General features: G+C 36.7%; 2 protein-coding genes across 2 annotated transcripts in view; both read right to left on the bottom strand.

Moving 5' to 3' along the window:
* The window catches only part of LOC311183408 (olfactory receptor 14C36-like), a gene marked incomplete at its 5' end in the record, with an annotated part of 260,205 nt that overhangs the window by 117,619 nt on the left and 129,378 nt on the right, over positions 1 to 13,208 (bottom strand).
* LOC311183396 (olfactory receptor 2T11-like) lies at positions 8,583 to 9,594 on the bottom strand (the record flags this gene model as incomplete). The annotated part of the gene is made up of 1 exon (XM_084252748.1): positions 8,583 to 9,594. Exon 1 carries the CDS (start codon positions 9,540 to 9,542, stop codon positions 8,583 to 8,585), a length of 960 nt encoding a protein of 319 aa, XP_084108874.1. The 5' UTR covers positions 9,543 to 9,594.

The raw sequence follows: 13,208 nt of genomic DNA, 5'->3' as shown, positions 1-13,208 counted from the left end.
GACTTGTTTTGCTGAGCATAATCCCTTCTAGCTCCATCCATGTTGCCGCAAACTGCATGTGTTTATCTTTTTTGATTGCTGACTAATATTCCATTGTGTATATGTACCATATCTTCTTGATCCAGTCATCTATTTTTGGGCATTTGGGTTGTTTCTAAATCTTAGCTGTTGTAAATAGTGCTGCTATAAACATAGGGATGCAAGTGCCCTTTGGAATTAATGTTTCTGTGTCATTTGGGTAAATACCTAGGACTGGAATTGCTGGATCTTATGGAATCTCTATCTTTAGTAGGTCAAGAAATCTCCAACCAGCTCTCCATAGTGGTTGGACCAGTTTGCACTCCCACCAACAATGCAGGAGAGTTCCTTTTTCTTCACAACCTTGCCAACATTTGTTGTTGCTAGTATTTTTAATATGTGCTATTCTCACTGGTGTAAGATGGTATCTCATTATAGTTTTCATTTCCCTGATTACAAGTGATTTTGAACACTTTTTCATCTGTCTGTTGGCCATTTGCATTTCCTCTTTGGAGAAGTTTCTTTTTAGTTCTTCTGCCAATCAAATGGATTTTTAAAGAATTTTTTCAAAATATAAGTTTTACAATCAATAGTGTACTTTTATGAAAGAATTTTGCATCTTTTAATACCTGTGACAGAATTTCTCCATGTTAAAAATTCTAAAGTAATCTTTACTTTATTCAAAGTAAAATAAATATAGGACATATTAAAGAGTTCCTAATTCTCTTTCCTTGTGGAAATAAAAATGGTAATTAAATTAGATGTATTTAGGTAAATTAAAACTTTATGGGAAACACTGTCACATAAGGAATAATGTTTAAACTGTTTAACATATATGAGACTATGAAGCTTATATAAAGCACCTTAAAAGACTGATGTTTTCTGGGTCTCCCTGGTGGTGCAAGGGGTTAAGATGCAACCGATGAAGCTATCCACAGCCATTGCAGCACAAGATTGATCCCCGGCCAGGGAGCTACCCACATGGTGCAGCAGACCTCTCCTTACTCACCTATTGCTCCCCTCGGGTGCATTTCAGTCATTCGGTGTGATTTGTTCCCCGCTCTGTCTCTGGTGAATCCTCTCACCCCCTGTACCTCTGGCCTGTACCCCAGTTCTAGTATGCATAAATAAATAATTTTTTTAAAGATTTATTTATTCACTTATTTATCTAACTATTTATTTATTTATTCATACAAGCCACCGGGGAGGTGCAGTCTTTTTTTTTTTTTAAAGATTTATTAATTTAGGGCCTCCCTGGTGGCGCAGCGGTTGAACGCTGGGTTGCGAAGCTGACCACAGCCTCTGCAGCGCCAGTTTGATCCCCTGCTGCTCCCCGGCCACCAGAGGAGGGTCCCACATGGTGTGCAGACCTCTCCTGCCGCCCGCTGCTCCCCTCAGCAGTGTACTTTGGTCCTTTTGCCTGCTCTGCTCCCCTCTCTGGCTCTGGTGAATTCTCTCACCCTCCCACACTTCTGACTGTACCCAGTGCTTGCATAAATAAATAAATAAATCTTTAAAAACATTTAAAAAAATAAAAGAAAAAGACTGATGTTTTCTGATACAACTGTGTATTTTCCAGTGCCACTTATTCTTGGGGATATTCTTGAGGATATTGTCTTGGTGCCCAGAATTCCTGCTAAAAGGTAGAGTCAGGCAGGGGGCCTCTCACCAGAATAAAATTCTTGGTATGAGTAACATACTGGAAAACCATTATCTGCTGAAAACAGCAGGCAGACATTATGGCCAGATTAGCATAATCAACTAGACCACCTTGACAGAAAGTTAAGTATAAACAGGAACTAGAGATAGGATATTTTGATCAGCAGGAACCATGGAGCCCTTAAGGTAACAGCCCCTATTTACTCCCTCCTAGTTTTTGTCATGCATCCCCAATACACATCCCACCACATACAGACCTTATTATGCTCCCTCCCAATACACATCCCCACCATGTACATTCCTCCACTCACTTGCCCACCTTCCCTGAACTTGATTCTCAATGAATGTAAGACTGCCCTTGGAATGAGGTTGCACTCCCTGAAGTGTAAGCCTCTCTAGGTCTCTCCCTCTTTTTCTCTCTCTTTACTTGGGCTTTGAGTTGTCTTTTTTCCTGTCCCATGGAGGAAATAATATTATTGGTCAGTTCTGGTTATTCTAAAATGTTACATGGCACACAATTGAACAAATTTCCTTGTTAATTGCATTACAATAAATCTTTAATGATGGTGTATTTTAAACTTTGTTGCCACTTTCAGAAATTATTTACTGTAATATTTTTTATACAGAGAAATTCACTGGAAATGACTTTGAAAAATACTCTAGATTATAGCTATATCATAAAATCATATAGGGCAAAAAGTTTCTTGAGACATTTGCAAGGATAAATCCAATATTTCCAGAGAAATGAAAAAAAATAAAATAAAAAGAGGGCATGTTCCTTTCCACTAAGTAAAATTTTCCCATTATATTAAAAAGTTAGTTCTGTATCTCCAATGACTTTTTTTAATATCTGATATTGGTAATTTGTATTTTCTCTTATTATTTATTCATATTTCTAAGATTTAATAATTGTGGTTTTGTTGAACCTCTAGCGTGTGGTTTATATTTTGTCAGTTTTATTTCTTCTTTTTTAGATTTTAATTTGATGGTCTTTTCTAAAATTTTTCTGAAAATAGATACTTTTACCAGATTTTTATGTAGTTTTTCATTTTTGTGAAAAATATTTTATCATTCATGTTATATTTGCTTCTTTGTTCTATTGGCTATATGAAGATGTGTTTCCTAATTTCTAATTAGATGGGAACTTTGTGATTGTTAATTCCACTGTGGTCATTGGAGATTATTTTCTAAATTATTTCAGTATATTAAAGTATTATAGAATTGCTTGGCGGAAAAAAAAAGTTATCTGGAATGCAATAGGTCTTTGTTTTGCCTCTTTCTAGGTTTCAACATGAAACAATTTTCAATGTATATTTTATCCTTATTAAAACTCTGTTTTTCAACAAATCAGGTTCACACTAAATTTCCACAAAGCCAGTGTACTCAGCCCTGACCATGTTAACTTTTAAATCTAATTGTTGCTGTGTCAGTGTCCACATGAACTTGAACTATCATCCTTTCTGTGATATAAGTACCAGGAGGACTAACACTGGAAATGTCTGGAGAAGGTATGGCATCCATATGTAGGAAAATATCACTCTGCCTCTTCTGGTAAGTTACTGGGGCCCTGGAAGATCCCTATGGAGACTCAAAGACTGCAGACTGTGTCTTAGCCAAGTATAAGCAATAGGTGAAAATGTTGTCCTGTGTGTTAAAAATAGGCAGAACACTGCATTTTCCTGGGTTATATACAAGGCTATACTGCAGAAAATCTCCAAGTAATGTAATTTTTTTCCCCTAGAAGTAATATCCTCATTCTTTATGAAGACTTTAGAAGTTACTCTAACACAGAAACTTGCCAGCACCAGTGAATATTTTGCAGGCCAACCCCATAGTTGCCCCTTTTGTCAGAATTGCTCATGGGGTTGACCCCCTTCTTGTCCATTATGTGAAGTCTTCATCTATTTCTTCTTGTTGTGCCTTATCTCTGAACATAAGATAAATATACTGGTCTAGTACATTGTTGTATAGAATTTATAGTCATGTAATTTCTCCTTACATATACTATTAAATGTTGGCCTTTTCTCCTACTGAAGTTCTAGATAGAGTTGCAAATTTTCACCATTTAAATAAAAAAAAAATACTCAGATCTTATCCTGTTTGTGGAGTTATATTAGCAAGCCATAATATAAAGGAGAGGAATATAAAAGACTCTATGCAATCACAAATGGTTATGCATACAGTACCAGATGTATACTCTACTTAATTGATACTTGGTGAAATCTGTGCCTTGCAATGCGTAGAAGAATGTTATGTGATCAGATACTAAAGACAGAACTATCTCTTTTCCTTTTTATTCACTTTATTATTATTTTTTAAAGATTTATTTATTTATGCATACAAGAACCAGGGTATAGGCCAGAGGTGGGAGGGGGGGTGAGAGGATTCACCAAAGACAGAATGGGGAACAAAACAGGCAGATTGACTGAAATTCACTGCTGAGAGGAGCAGCTGATGAGTCAGGAGAGGTCCGCTGAGCCAGGGTACCTTCCTGTCCAGGGATAAAACTCATGCTGCAGTGGCTACAGATAGCTTCATAAGTTGCATTTTAACCCCTTGCGCTAACAAGGAGGCCCAACTTTATTTATTTACTTTTAAAGATTTATTTATTTATTTATACAAGCACTGGGTACAGTCAGAAGTGCAGGCGGGTGAGAGAATTCACCAGAGCCAGAGCAGGAAGCAGAATAGGTAGATGGATGAAGTACACTGCTGAGGGGAGCAGCGGGTGGCAGGAGAGGTCTGAGCATCTTGTGGGACCCTCCCTTGGTGGCCGGGGATGGAACCAGCGCTGCAGAGGCTGCAGGCAGCTTCGCAACCCAGGGCTCAACTGCTGCGCCACCAGGGAGGCCCGGAGGCCCTACTTTATTAATTTTGTGTGTAGAAGAAAAGAACTGGGGTGAAGACCAAAGTTAAGAGCATAGAACAGGTGAATTTACTGAAATAAGCTGCTAAGGCGAGCAACAAGCAAAACAGGAGAGGTCTGCTGAGCCATATGTAGGTTAGCTCCCTGGTTGGGGATCAAACTCAGGCTGTAGCTTTGATAGCACTTAGGCTTAACCTCTAGGCCACCAGGGAGGGCTAATCACAGGCTCAGAAAATCTATTTTAAGAAGTCTTTCTCTTTTATTGATTTTTGATTGTTTTAACAAAACAGAAACTGTGAGGCAGAGAACTAACTACCATGCTCAAAGACACACAGTTCAGAATTTTTTTAAAAGATTTATTTATTTATGCATACAGGAACTGTTATATAGGCCAGAGGTGCAGGAAGTGAGAGGATTCACCAGAGACAGAGTGGGAACAGAACAGGCGGACTGACGAAATACACTGCTGAGGAGAGCAGTGGACAGGAAAGGTCTACAGAGCCATGTGGATAGCTCTCTGGCCAGCCAGGGATCCAACTTGTGCTGCAGAGACTGTGGATAGCTTCATAGTCCTGTGCTTAACCCCTTGCACCACCAGGGAGGTCCAAGAATCTTTCTTTTAATGCAGAAAAATGCTGCGTTTGACTATAATACTACATTCTTATGGTCAGTCTGATTTTCATCTGATATTAGTAGATGAAGATTAAAGTTGTCAAAAATATTTATGTGTAAATAAGGCAAAGAACATAAACCACAATTAAGTTAGGCAGTAAATTAATCACTTATTGGGCAGACACCAAGATAGAAATTTCAATATTTTATTAAAATCTATCAGAATATAAAGGATATTCACTGAACTCAATCTAGGGATTGGTATAGAGTTATTTCAAACTAGTATGAATCCAACTTTTAGCCAGAAATTTCATCACAAGCAACAGGTTAAAGATTTGATATTTTAAGGGAAATTATTATTATTTTTTTAAAGATTTATTTATTTATTTATTTATTTGTTTATTTGTTTATTTATACAAGCACTGGGTACAGTTAGAAGCGTGGGAGCGTGAGAGAATTCACCAGAGCCAGAGTGGGGAACAGAACAGGCAGACTGACAAAATACACTGCTTAGGGGAGCAGCGGGCATGGCAGGAGAGGTCTGCGTGCCATATGGGACCCTCGCCCAGTGGCCAGGGATCGAACCGGTGCTGCAGAGGCTGTGGGCAGCTTCGCAACCCAGCGTTCAACCACTGCGCTACTGGGGAGGCCCTGTAAGGGAAATTATTTTTGATAATCTTGGGCTGTTTTTTTTGTTTTGTTTTGATTTTTGTTTTTGTTATTTTAAAAGGGTTGTAGTATACCTTATACTAAAAATCACGCCATGTTATATGATAATCTTGCCTTAAGAAGATTGTTAGACAGCCTTTAATTGCAAAAAGGACCACTTCATTGAAACAAAAACTATTAATAGTTGTTATTTGCTGTAAATTCTAGGTATTGGAAAAGTATACATTAATACCATATTTTTAGTCACATAAATCTGCAGAAATATTGATAGCAGCTGCTGTTGCAATTATTCTTATCATTGTTATGTTAATTATTTATCCATAACACTTTGAGTACTTACTATTTGCCAGACATAATAACAGTGAATTAATTGGATGATTTGACAAGTATGCTCTGTTAAAATCATAAATTATCCCCATAGGGTTGCTAAGAGTACTCTATAATGCTAATATATACATCTTGTTAAATTTCTTGTCTGCTCTCCAATATGCTTCTATTCACATCTCCAATTTTTCAAACAACCCCCTTTCATTCTAATTGCATGGAGAAATAGAAGTTATCAGAAGAGAATTTATTTGTATCACATAGCTGCCTTACCTCTTACAACATCAGTGGAATGGCCATGCTCATAAAAAAGATCACCTTCTCCACCTTTAAACTGTTCTTTGACACTTTCAAAGGTCATCCTTTTGAAGAAGTTGCTGACACTTTTAATACATTATCAATTTAATCTTTGAATAGAATAATTTTCTTAAACTACATATAATTTCTCACAATGACAAAACAAATAGATATCACATGCATTCTAGTTGTTCCATTTATTTTTTAAGCTAGATGGATGGATAATTAGTAGATAGACAGATAAAAATAAACTATGTTTATACTCTATTCAATTGTCCACTTACTATCTCACCATTTTGCCCTTAATCCTCTCAGCCTACAACTGCTTTGAAATTAAGTGATCACCATGTTGTCAAATACAATGGTAAACTCTAACTTTCATTGTAATCCAAGCAGAATGTGTACCTGTAGCAACTGATTACATTATACATCTTTAACCAGAATTTTTTTTTTAAGAATTATTTATTCATGCATGCAAGAACCTGTGTACAGGCCGGATGTGCGGGAGAGTGAGAGGATTCACCAGAGACAGAGCAGGGAATGGAGCAGGCAGACTGACTGAAACACACTGCTGAGGGGAGCAGCGGGCAAGAAAGGAGAGGTCTGCCGTGCCATATGGGTATCTCTCTGGCCAGCCTGGATCAAACCCATGCTGCAGAGGCTGCAGACAGCTTCATAGCGCTGTGCTCAGCTGTCTGGGCCACCAGGGAGAGGTCCTGAATAGATTTTTTACCTGTGTCTAAGACGTTGCACTTTAACCCATAAATCATCTCTTGTCCACTTGCTTCCCAGCTGAACTCAGTTTTCTCAGTTTCTGTCTTAAACTTCTTTCTTACCTAAGTGTAATGCCAACTAATACTCTAAATAACCATTCTAAATAACTATTTAGAATGTCTCTAAATAACCATTCTACTATAAACAGTACCAAATTTCAGCGTTCATTTAGAACCCTAAGCTAATATCTAACAGGCTTCAGATATCTAATAGGAATTTCAAATTTGTTTGACAACTGGATACTGGATTCATCCTGCTACTCTTGAGATTTTCAAAATCTCAGTAATAAAAATCCCATTTTCCTTTTGCTTAAGCCCAGATTATTAAATTATCTTTCTTTGTTCATTCTTTTCCAATAGACATCATTTCTATGTGCTAAGTCCTGTTTTGCAATTACCCTACTCAATTTACCTTTTTCTCTAATTTGGTGTCTCCTAAATTATCTTTCTGCATCCAGCACATAGTTCCCCCATTCTACTGTGCACATATTGATAAATTAATACTTTTAGATATGTACATCTCATCAAGTTATACCTCTATAGATAATTTTCTAGGAAATTTCCATCTCACTAAAAAAAAAAAAACAAAAAAACAAAACTAGAGCAAACTACAAATCTGTCCATGTTATATTCTTGAATCACAGATTGAAACAATGTAACTTTTCTTCCCATAAACATTACCCTGCTTAAAATGGTTCTGTTAAAATAACATGGAAAGAGGCACAATAGAGCTTGCTGATGTTAAATCCTAGAGTCTACTTCCTTTGAGTAAGTGTTTGTGGTTGAAAATGCATAACTTGTGGCCACTTTAGTTAAGGTAAGCGACTATTTACTCAAGTGATATGAGGAGGATTATAGTGTTCCTAGTTCATTGATATGAATTCAATAAAATACATGATTTAAATTGTGTGATTCCTTTGTCACTTTTCAATTAGTGTTATTTTCATTCATATATACAAAAATCATGACAGGACATTTGGCACCCAAATTTGGTAGCTTCAGAAGGTGGTTGTGTGTTTTATTGTTCTAGTAAAAGTGTGATGGGGACTTGGTAAATGTTGCTATAAAATCTAATATCTGCTATTCTGCCACCAAGAGATTAAAAACAAAAAAATAAAAACTAAAACAAAAACAGGGAATTTAATTAATAGTTTAGCCTACTTAGTAATATATTATTTTTGATAGTTTGTCTGAAAGTTACCATAAAAATAATAAAACATATTTGGTTTCCTCTCCCTAGGAACAAGAAACCACAAAAGCAAATCCTCTTAATTTTGAATTGTATGTAATCTTCAATAGCTGAAAAATAGTTTCTTGTAAAACAGTAAACACAGAAGAAAACCCATTCTCAGACTATTGAATGTCTAAGCATCACTAGTTGCTACTTTCTGAGCAGATGAGCATCTTGCAAATAACTTTTTAAATGCACCCAAGACATCCTTGTTTCTGAGACTGTAAATGAGAGGATTGAGCATGGGTGTGACAATGGTATAGAAGGCAGATACTATCTTGTCCTTCTCTGCAGTGTGGAATGACTGGGGCAGCACATAATTATAGAAGGAAGCCCCGAAGAAAATGCTAACTACAGTTAAGTGGGAAGAACAAGTGGTAAATGCCTTTTTGCGGCCTTCAGCCGAGCGCATGTGGTGGACTGTTAACAAGATGAGGGTGTAGGAGGTTGAGATGATAGAGATAGGGATAAGCAGCATGAGTACACAGCAGATATACATCAGCGTTTCATACAAGGATGTGTCAGAACAGGCCAATCTGAGAACAGCAGGAATCTCACAGAAGAAATGGTTGATACTGCGGGAGCCACAGAAGGGGAAATTCATGGTGATGGGAGTGAGAAGAAAACCATCTATGAACCCAACAACCCAGGCACCAGCAGCCAGCAGAACACACATCTTTCGGTTCATCAGAACTGCATACCTAAGAGGGTTACAAACAGCCACGTAGCGGTCATAGGCCATCAGGCCCAAGAGCAAGAGTTCTGAGCCCATCATGATCAAGTAGAGGAAGATCTGGATTCCACAGGCCACAAAAGAAATGGTCTTCTCTTTATAAAACATGTCAGCCAGCAGCTTTGGGACAGTGGTACAAATGAAAATAGTGTCCATGATAGACAGCTGACTGAGCAGAAAGTACATGGGTGTGTGGAGGCGGGAATCCACGTGGATCAAGACTATCATGACCACATTTGCAGTTACAGCCACTACAAAAATAGCAAGGATAACTGTGAAGACAATCCCTGCGGCCTGATTGTTCACCAGAAGGCCCAGGAGGATAAAGTCAGAAGATAAAGTCTTATTTTTCATTGTCATTGCCTATGACAGGAACTGGAGAGCAGGACACCACAGAACCAAAAAGTAAAATGACGGGAACTTTAATATGTGGGAATCTCACTATGTAGATGACACCTCAGAGGTCAGGATGACTATTTCCATGCTAAAATGATAGGGAAAAAAAACAAAAAGACTGAGGCATGTCATACATCAACAACTATAGATCTAGAAAAAAAAATGTCTTTGTATGTTTTCTCTGCTCTCAATACTTTAATTTTGACTTTGTTGATCACCAAATGTGTAGGAGTTTCTCCTATACATAAAGCAGTACTTCAACTCTACAGATACCATATGGGCATCCTACACTTTAATTAAATTTGCATTATATCTACCTGGAAATCTTCATAGTCCCTAAATTATGGACTCAGTTCTATAAGACAGGCACCTCTTTCAGATGCCACTTGCAAGTATAGTCATTACTTATACTTCTTAACCACTGATTATAAATCATTATTTCCCATGACTGCCTCCCTAGGTTCAATTAAATTTCTACAGTGTTTCATAGTGCTCAGGAAAAACAAAACAAAACAAAACAAACAAAAAAAACAAACACTTACTAGATTGACAATGTACTGCAAAAGGATACAACTCAGGGAAAACTGCCTGGAAGAAGTGCATGGGGTGAGGAAGGAGTCTGGGACTTCCTTGCCCTCTCTGGATGACAACCTTCCATATAGGTTCAGTATTAACTAAACCAGAAACACTCTGAACCAAATCCTTTTGGATTTTTATGGAGGTTTCATGATTTGGGAATCATTAATTAAATCACATGCCATTAATTAATTAATCATTAATTAAATCACATGCCTCCTCTCCTTAGAACTGTGGGAGTTATGAAATCCAAACTTATAATTTTATGATTAGTTCCCTGCAACCCAAGGCACCCATGCATAAAGGCTTTTCCTAAACTCAGTTATCCTTGGAGGAGTTTACTATGAATAACAAAACCACTGCATAGTTACAATTATTTACAAAATTCCAAGGCTATAGAAGCTCTGTGGCAAGACTAGGAACAAAGAACAATATAAAATATAATATAATATAATGAATACAATATAATATAATGCAATATATTTAATATCACAAAAGTTTAAGAAATCTTCATTTTTTTTCATGAATTCCATGTTTGTCTGATTTCACCTAGTTTATTCTTGTAGCTTTTTCAGCATCTCCCAGTTCTCTTTCTTGTATATATTTAGTCTGGTCCCAGCAGAAGTAAATGTGATCTTGAAAAACCTGCATTGTGTGAGGTCACTCTCTGCTCATAACACTGCTATTGTGCTTCATATGGATTTATTTTTTTATTTTTTTATTTGGATTTATTTTTTTATTTTTCTTAACAATATTTGACAAATGTTCATTATATTTTCTTTTTCACCTTTGCTGTTAAAATGTTTAACTCAAAGCCCAAGCCCATAACTACTCTCATTCTCAGTGTGAAAAAAATGAAGGTTTTTTCCACGATGATCAGGGCCAGAACAAGGATGCCCATTCTCATCGCTATTATTTAACATTATATTGGAAGCCCTTAAAAGAGTTACTAGGCAAGAAAAAGAAATAAAAGAAAGAAGTAAAACAGTTTCTACATGTAGAAATGTATAGAAGCCCTAGAGACTCCATCAAAATACTGTTAGAAAGTATAAATGACAAAAATAAAAAAAGAGGTAAAGGACCTATACAAAGAAAACTATCAAACACTGTTAAAAGAAATAGAAGAAGACACAAAGAAATGGAAAAACATCCCCTGCTCATGGATTGGGAGAATAAGCATTATTAAAATGGCCATCCTACCAAAAGCAATATACAGATTCAATGCTATTCCAATCAAAATTTCAATGTCATTCTTCAAAGAAATAGAACAATTATTGATGAAATTCATATGGAATCACAAAAAACCCCGAATAGACAAAGCTCTCCTGAAAAAAAAAAAAGAAGGGAATGGAGGCATCACACTCCCAGACTTCAAACTCTACTACAAAGCCATAATCATCAAAACTGCATGGTATTGGAACAAGAACAGACATACAGACCAATGGAATCAAATAGAAAATCCAGAAATAAACCCACAGATTTATGGTCAACTAATATTTGACAAAGGAGCAAAGACTATGCATTGGAGCAAAGAAAGTTTGTTCAATAAATGGTGCTGGGAAAACTGGGTCGCTACATGCAAAAGAATGAAGCTTGACCACTACCTCACACCATATACAAAAATCAACTCAAAATGGATTAAAGAACTAGACATAAGACCTGAAACCATAAAATACATAGAAGGAAATATAGGCGAAACACTACGTGATTTGCACATCAAAGACATCTTTACAGACACATCACCCAAAGCAGTGATAGTGAAGGCAAAGATCAACAGCTGGGACTACATCAAATTAAAGAGCTTCTGCACAGCAAAAGAGACAATAACAAAAACAAAGAGAAACCCCACCAACTGGGAGAACATTTTTGCACACAACACTAATGATAAAGGACTGATCACAAAAATCTGCAAAGAGCTGATGAGACTCAACAACAACAAAGAAAATAATCCAGTCAAAAAATGGACAGAGGAGCTAAAAAGAAACTTCTCTGAAGAGGAAATGTGAATGGTCAACAGGTATATGAAAAAATGTTCAACATCACTTGCAATCAGGGAAATGCAAATCAAAACTACCATGAGATACCATCTTACACCAGTGAGAATGGCACATATTAAAAAAACTAGCAACAACAAATGTTGGCGAGGGTGTGGAGAAAAAGGAACTCTTCTGCACTGTTGGTGGGAGTGCAAACTGGTCCAACCACTATGGAGAGCTGTGTGGAGATTTCTGGACCTACTAAACATAGAGCTTCCATATGATCCAGCAATTCCACTCCTAGGTATTTACCCAAAGAACACAGAAACATCAATTCCAAAGAACACCTGCACCCCTATGTTTATAGCAGCACTATTTACAATAGCTAAGCTTTGGAAACAGCCCAAATGCCCAAAAATAGATGACTGAATCAAGAACATGTGGTACATATATACCATGGAATATTACTCAGCATTCTAAAAAGATAAACACATGCAATTTGCAGCAACATGGATGGCGCTGGAAGGGATCATGCTCAGTGAAATAAGCCAAAAAGAAAAAGAAAAATACCAGATGGTCTCACTCATAGCAGGAATCTAGAAAACTTAAATAAGGGACCAGGAAAATGAATAACTATAAGAAAGTGAAAATCAAAATCAACAAAAACTATGAACCAGAGACACTTTTTGGGGGGTGGGGGGTGGGGGGCGGGAGGGGAGGAATTGGTGTCAGAATGGGGGGATTGCAATTGTATGGGGAAAATAAAAATAAAATTTATTAATTAAAAAAATAAAAATAAAATTATAAGCAAAAAAAAAAAAGAACAAGAAATAGATTCACAATTTTACTTGTTATTTTCAGAGAGGCAAAATATAATGTTGAGAATTTCATCAGAGAATGAAAAAACATTTTTTATGTATCAAAGTTTAAAAGGGCTAAGTAAATTATAGAACATTGAGAACAGCCAGAAAACTTTCTCTCCTCCCTTCAAGTGTAAATATCCTATATGGTATCAGACAGCTAACAAGGCAACAAATATAATGGGGTTAAGAAATGCATATATAGACAACTTGATTTA

The sequence above is a fragment of the Talpa europaea genome, assembly GCF_964194135.1.
Source record: "Talpa europaea genome assembly, chromosome: 13".
Lineage (NCBI taxonomy): Eukaryota > Metazoa > Chordata > Mammalia > Eulipotyphla > Talpidae > Talpa > Talpa europaea.
This window is presented reverse-complemented; position numbering and strand designations above follow the sequence as displayed.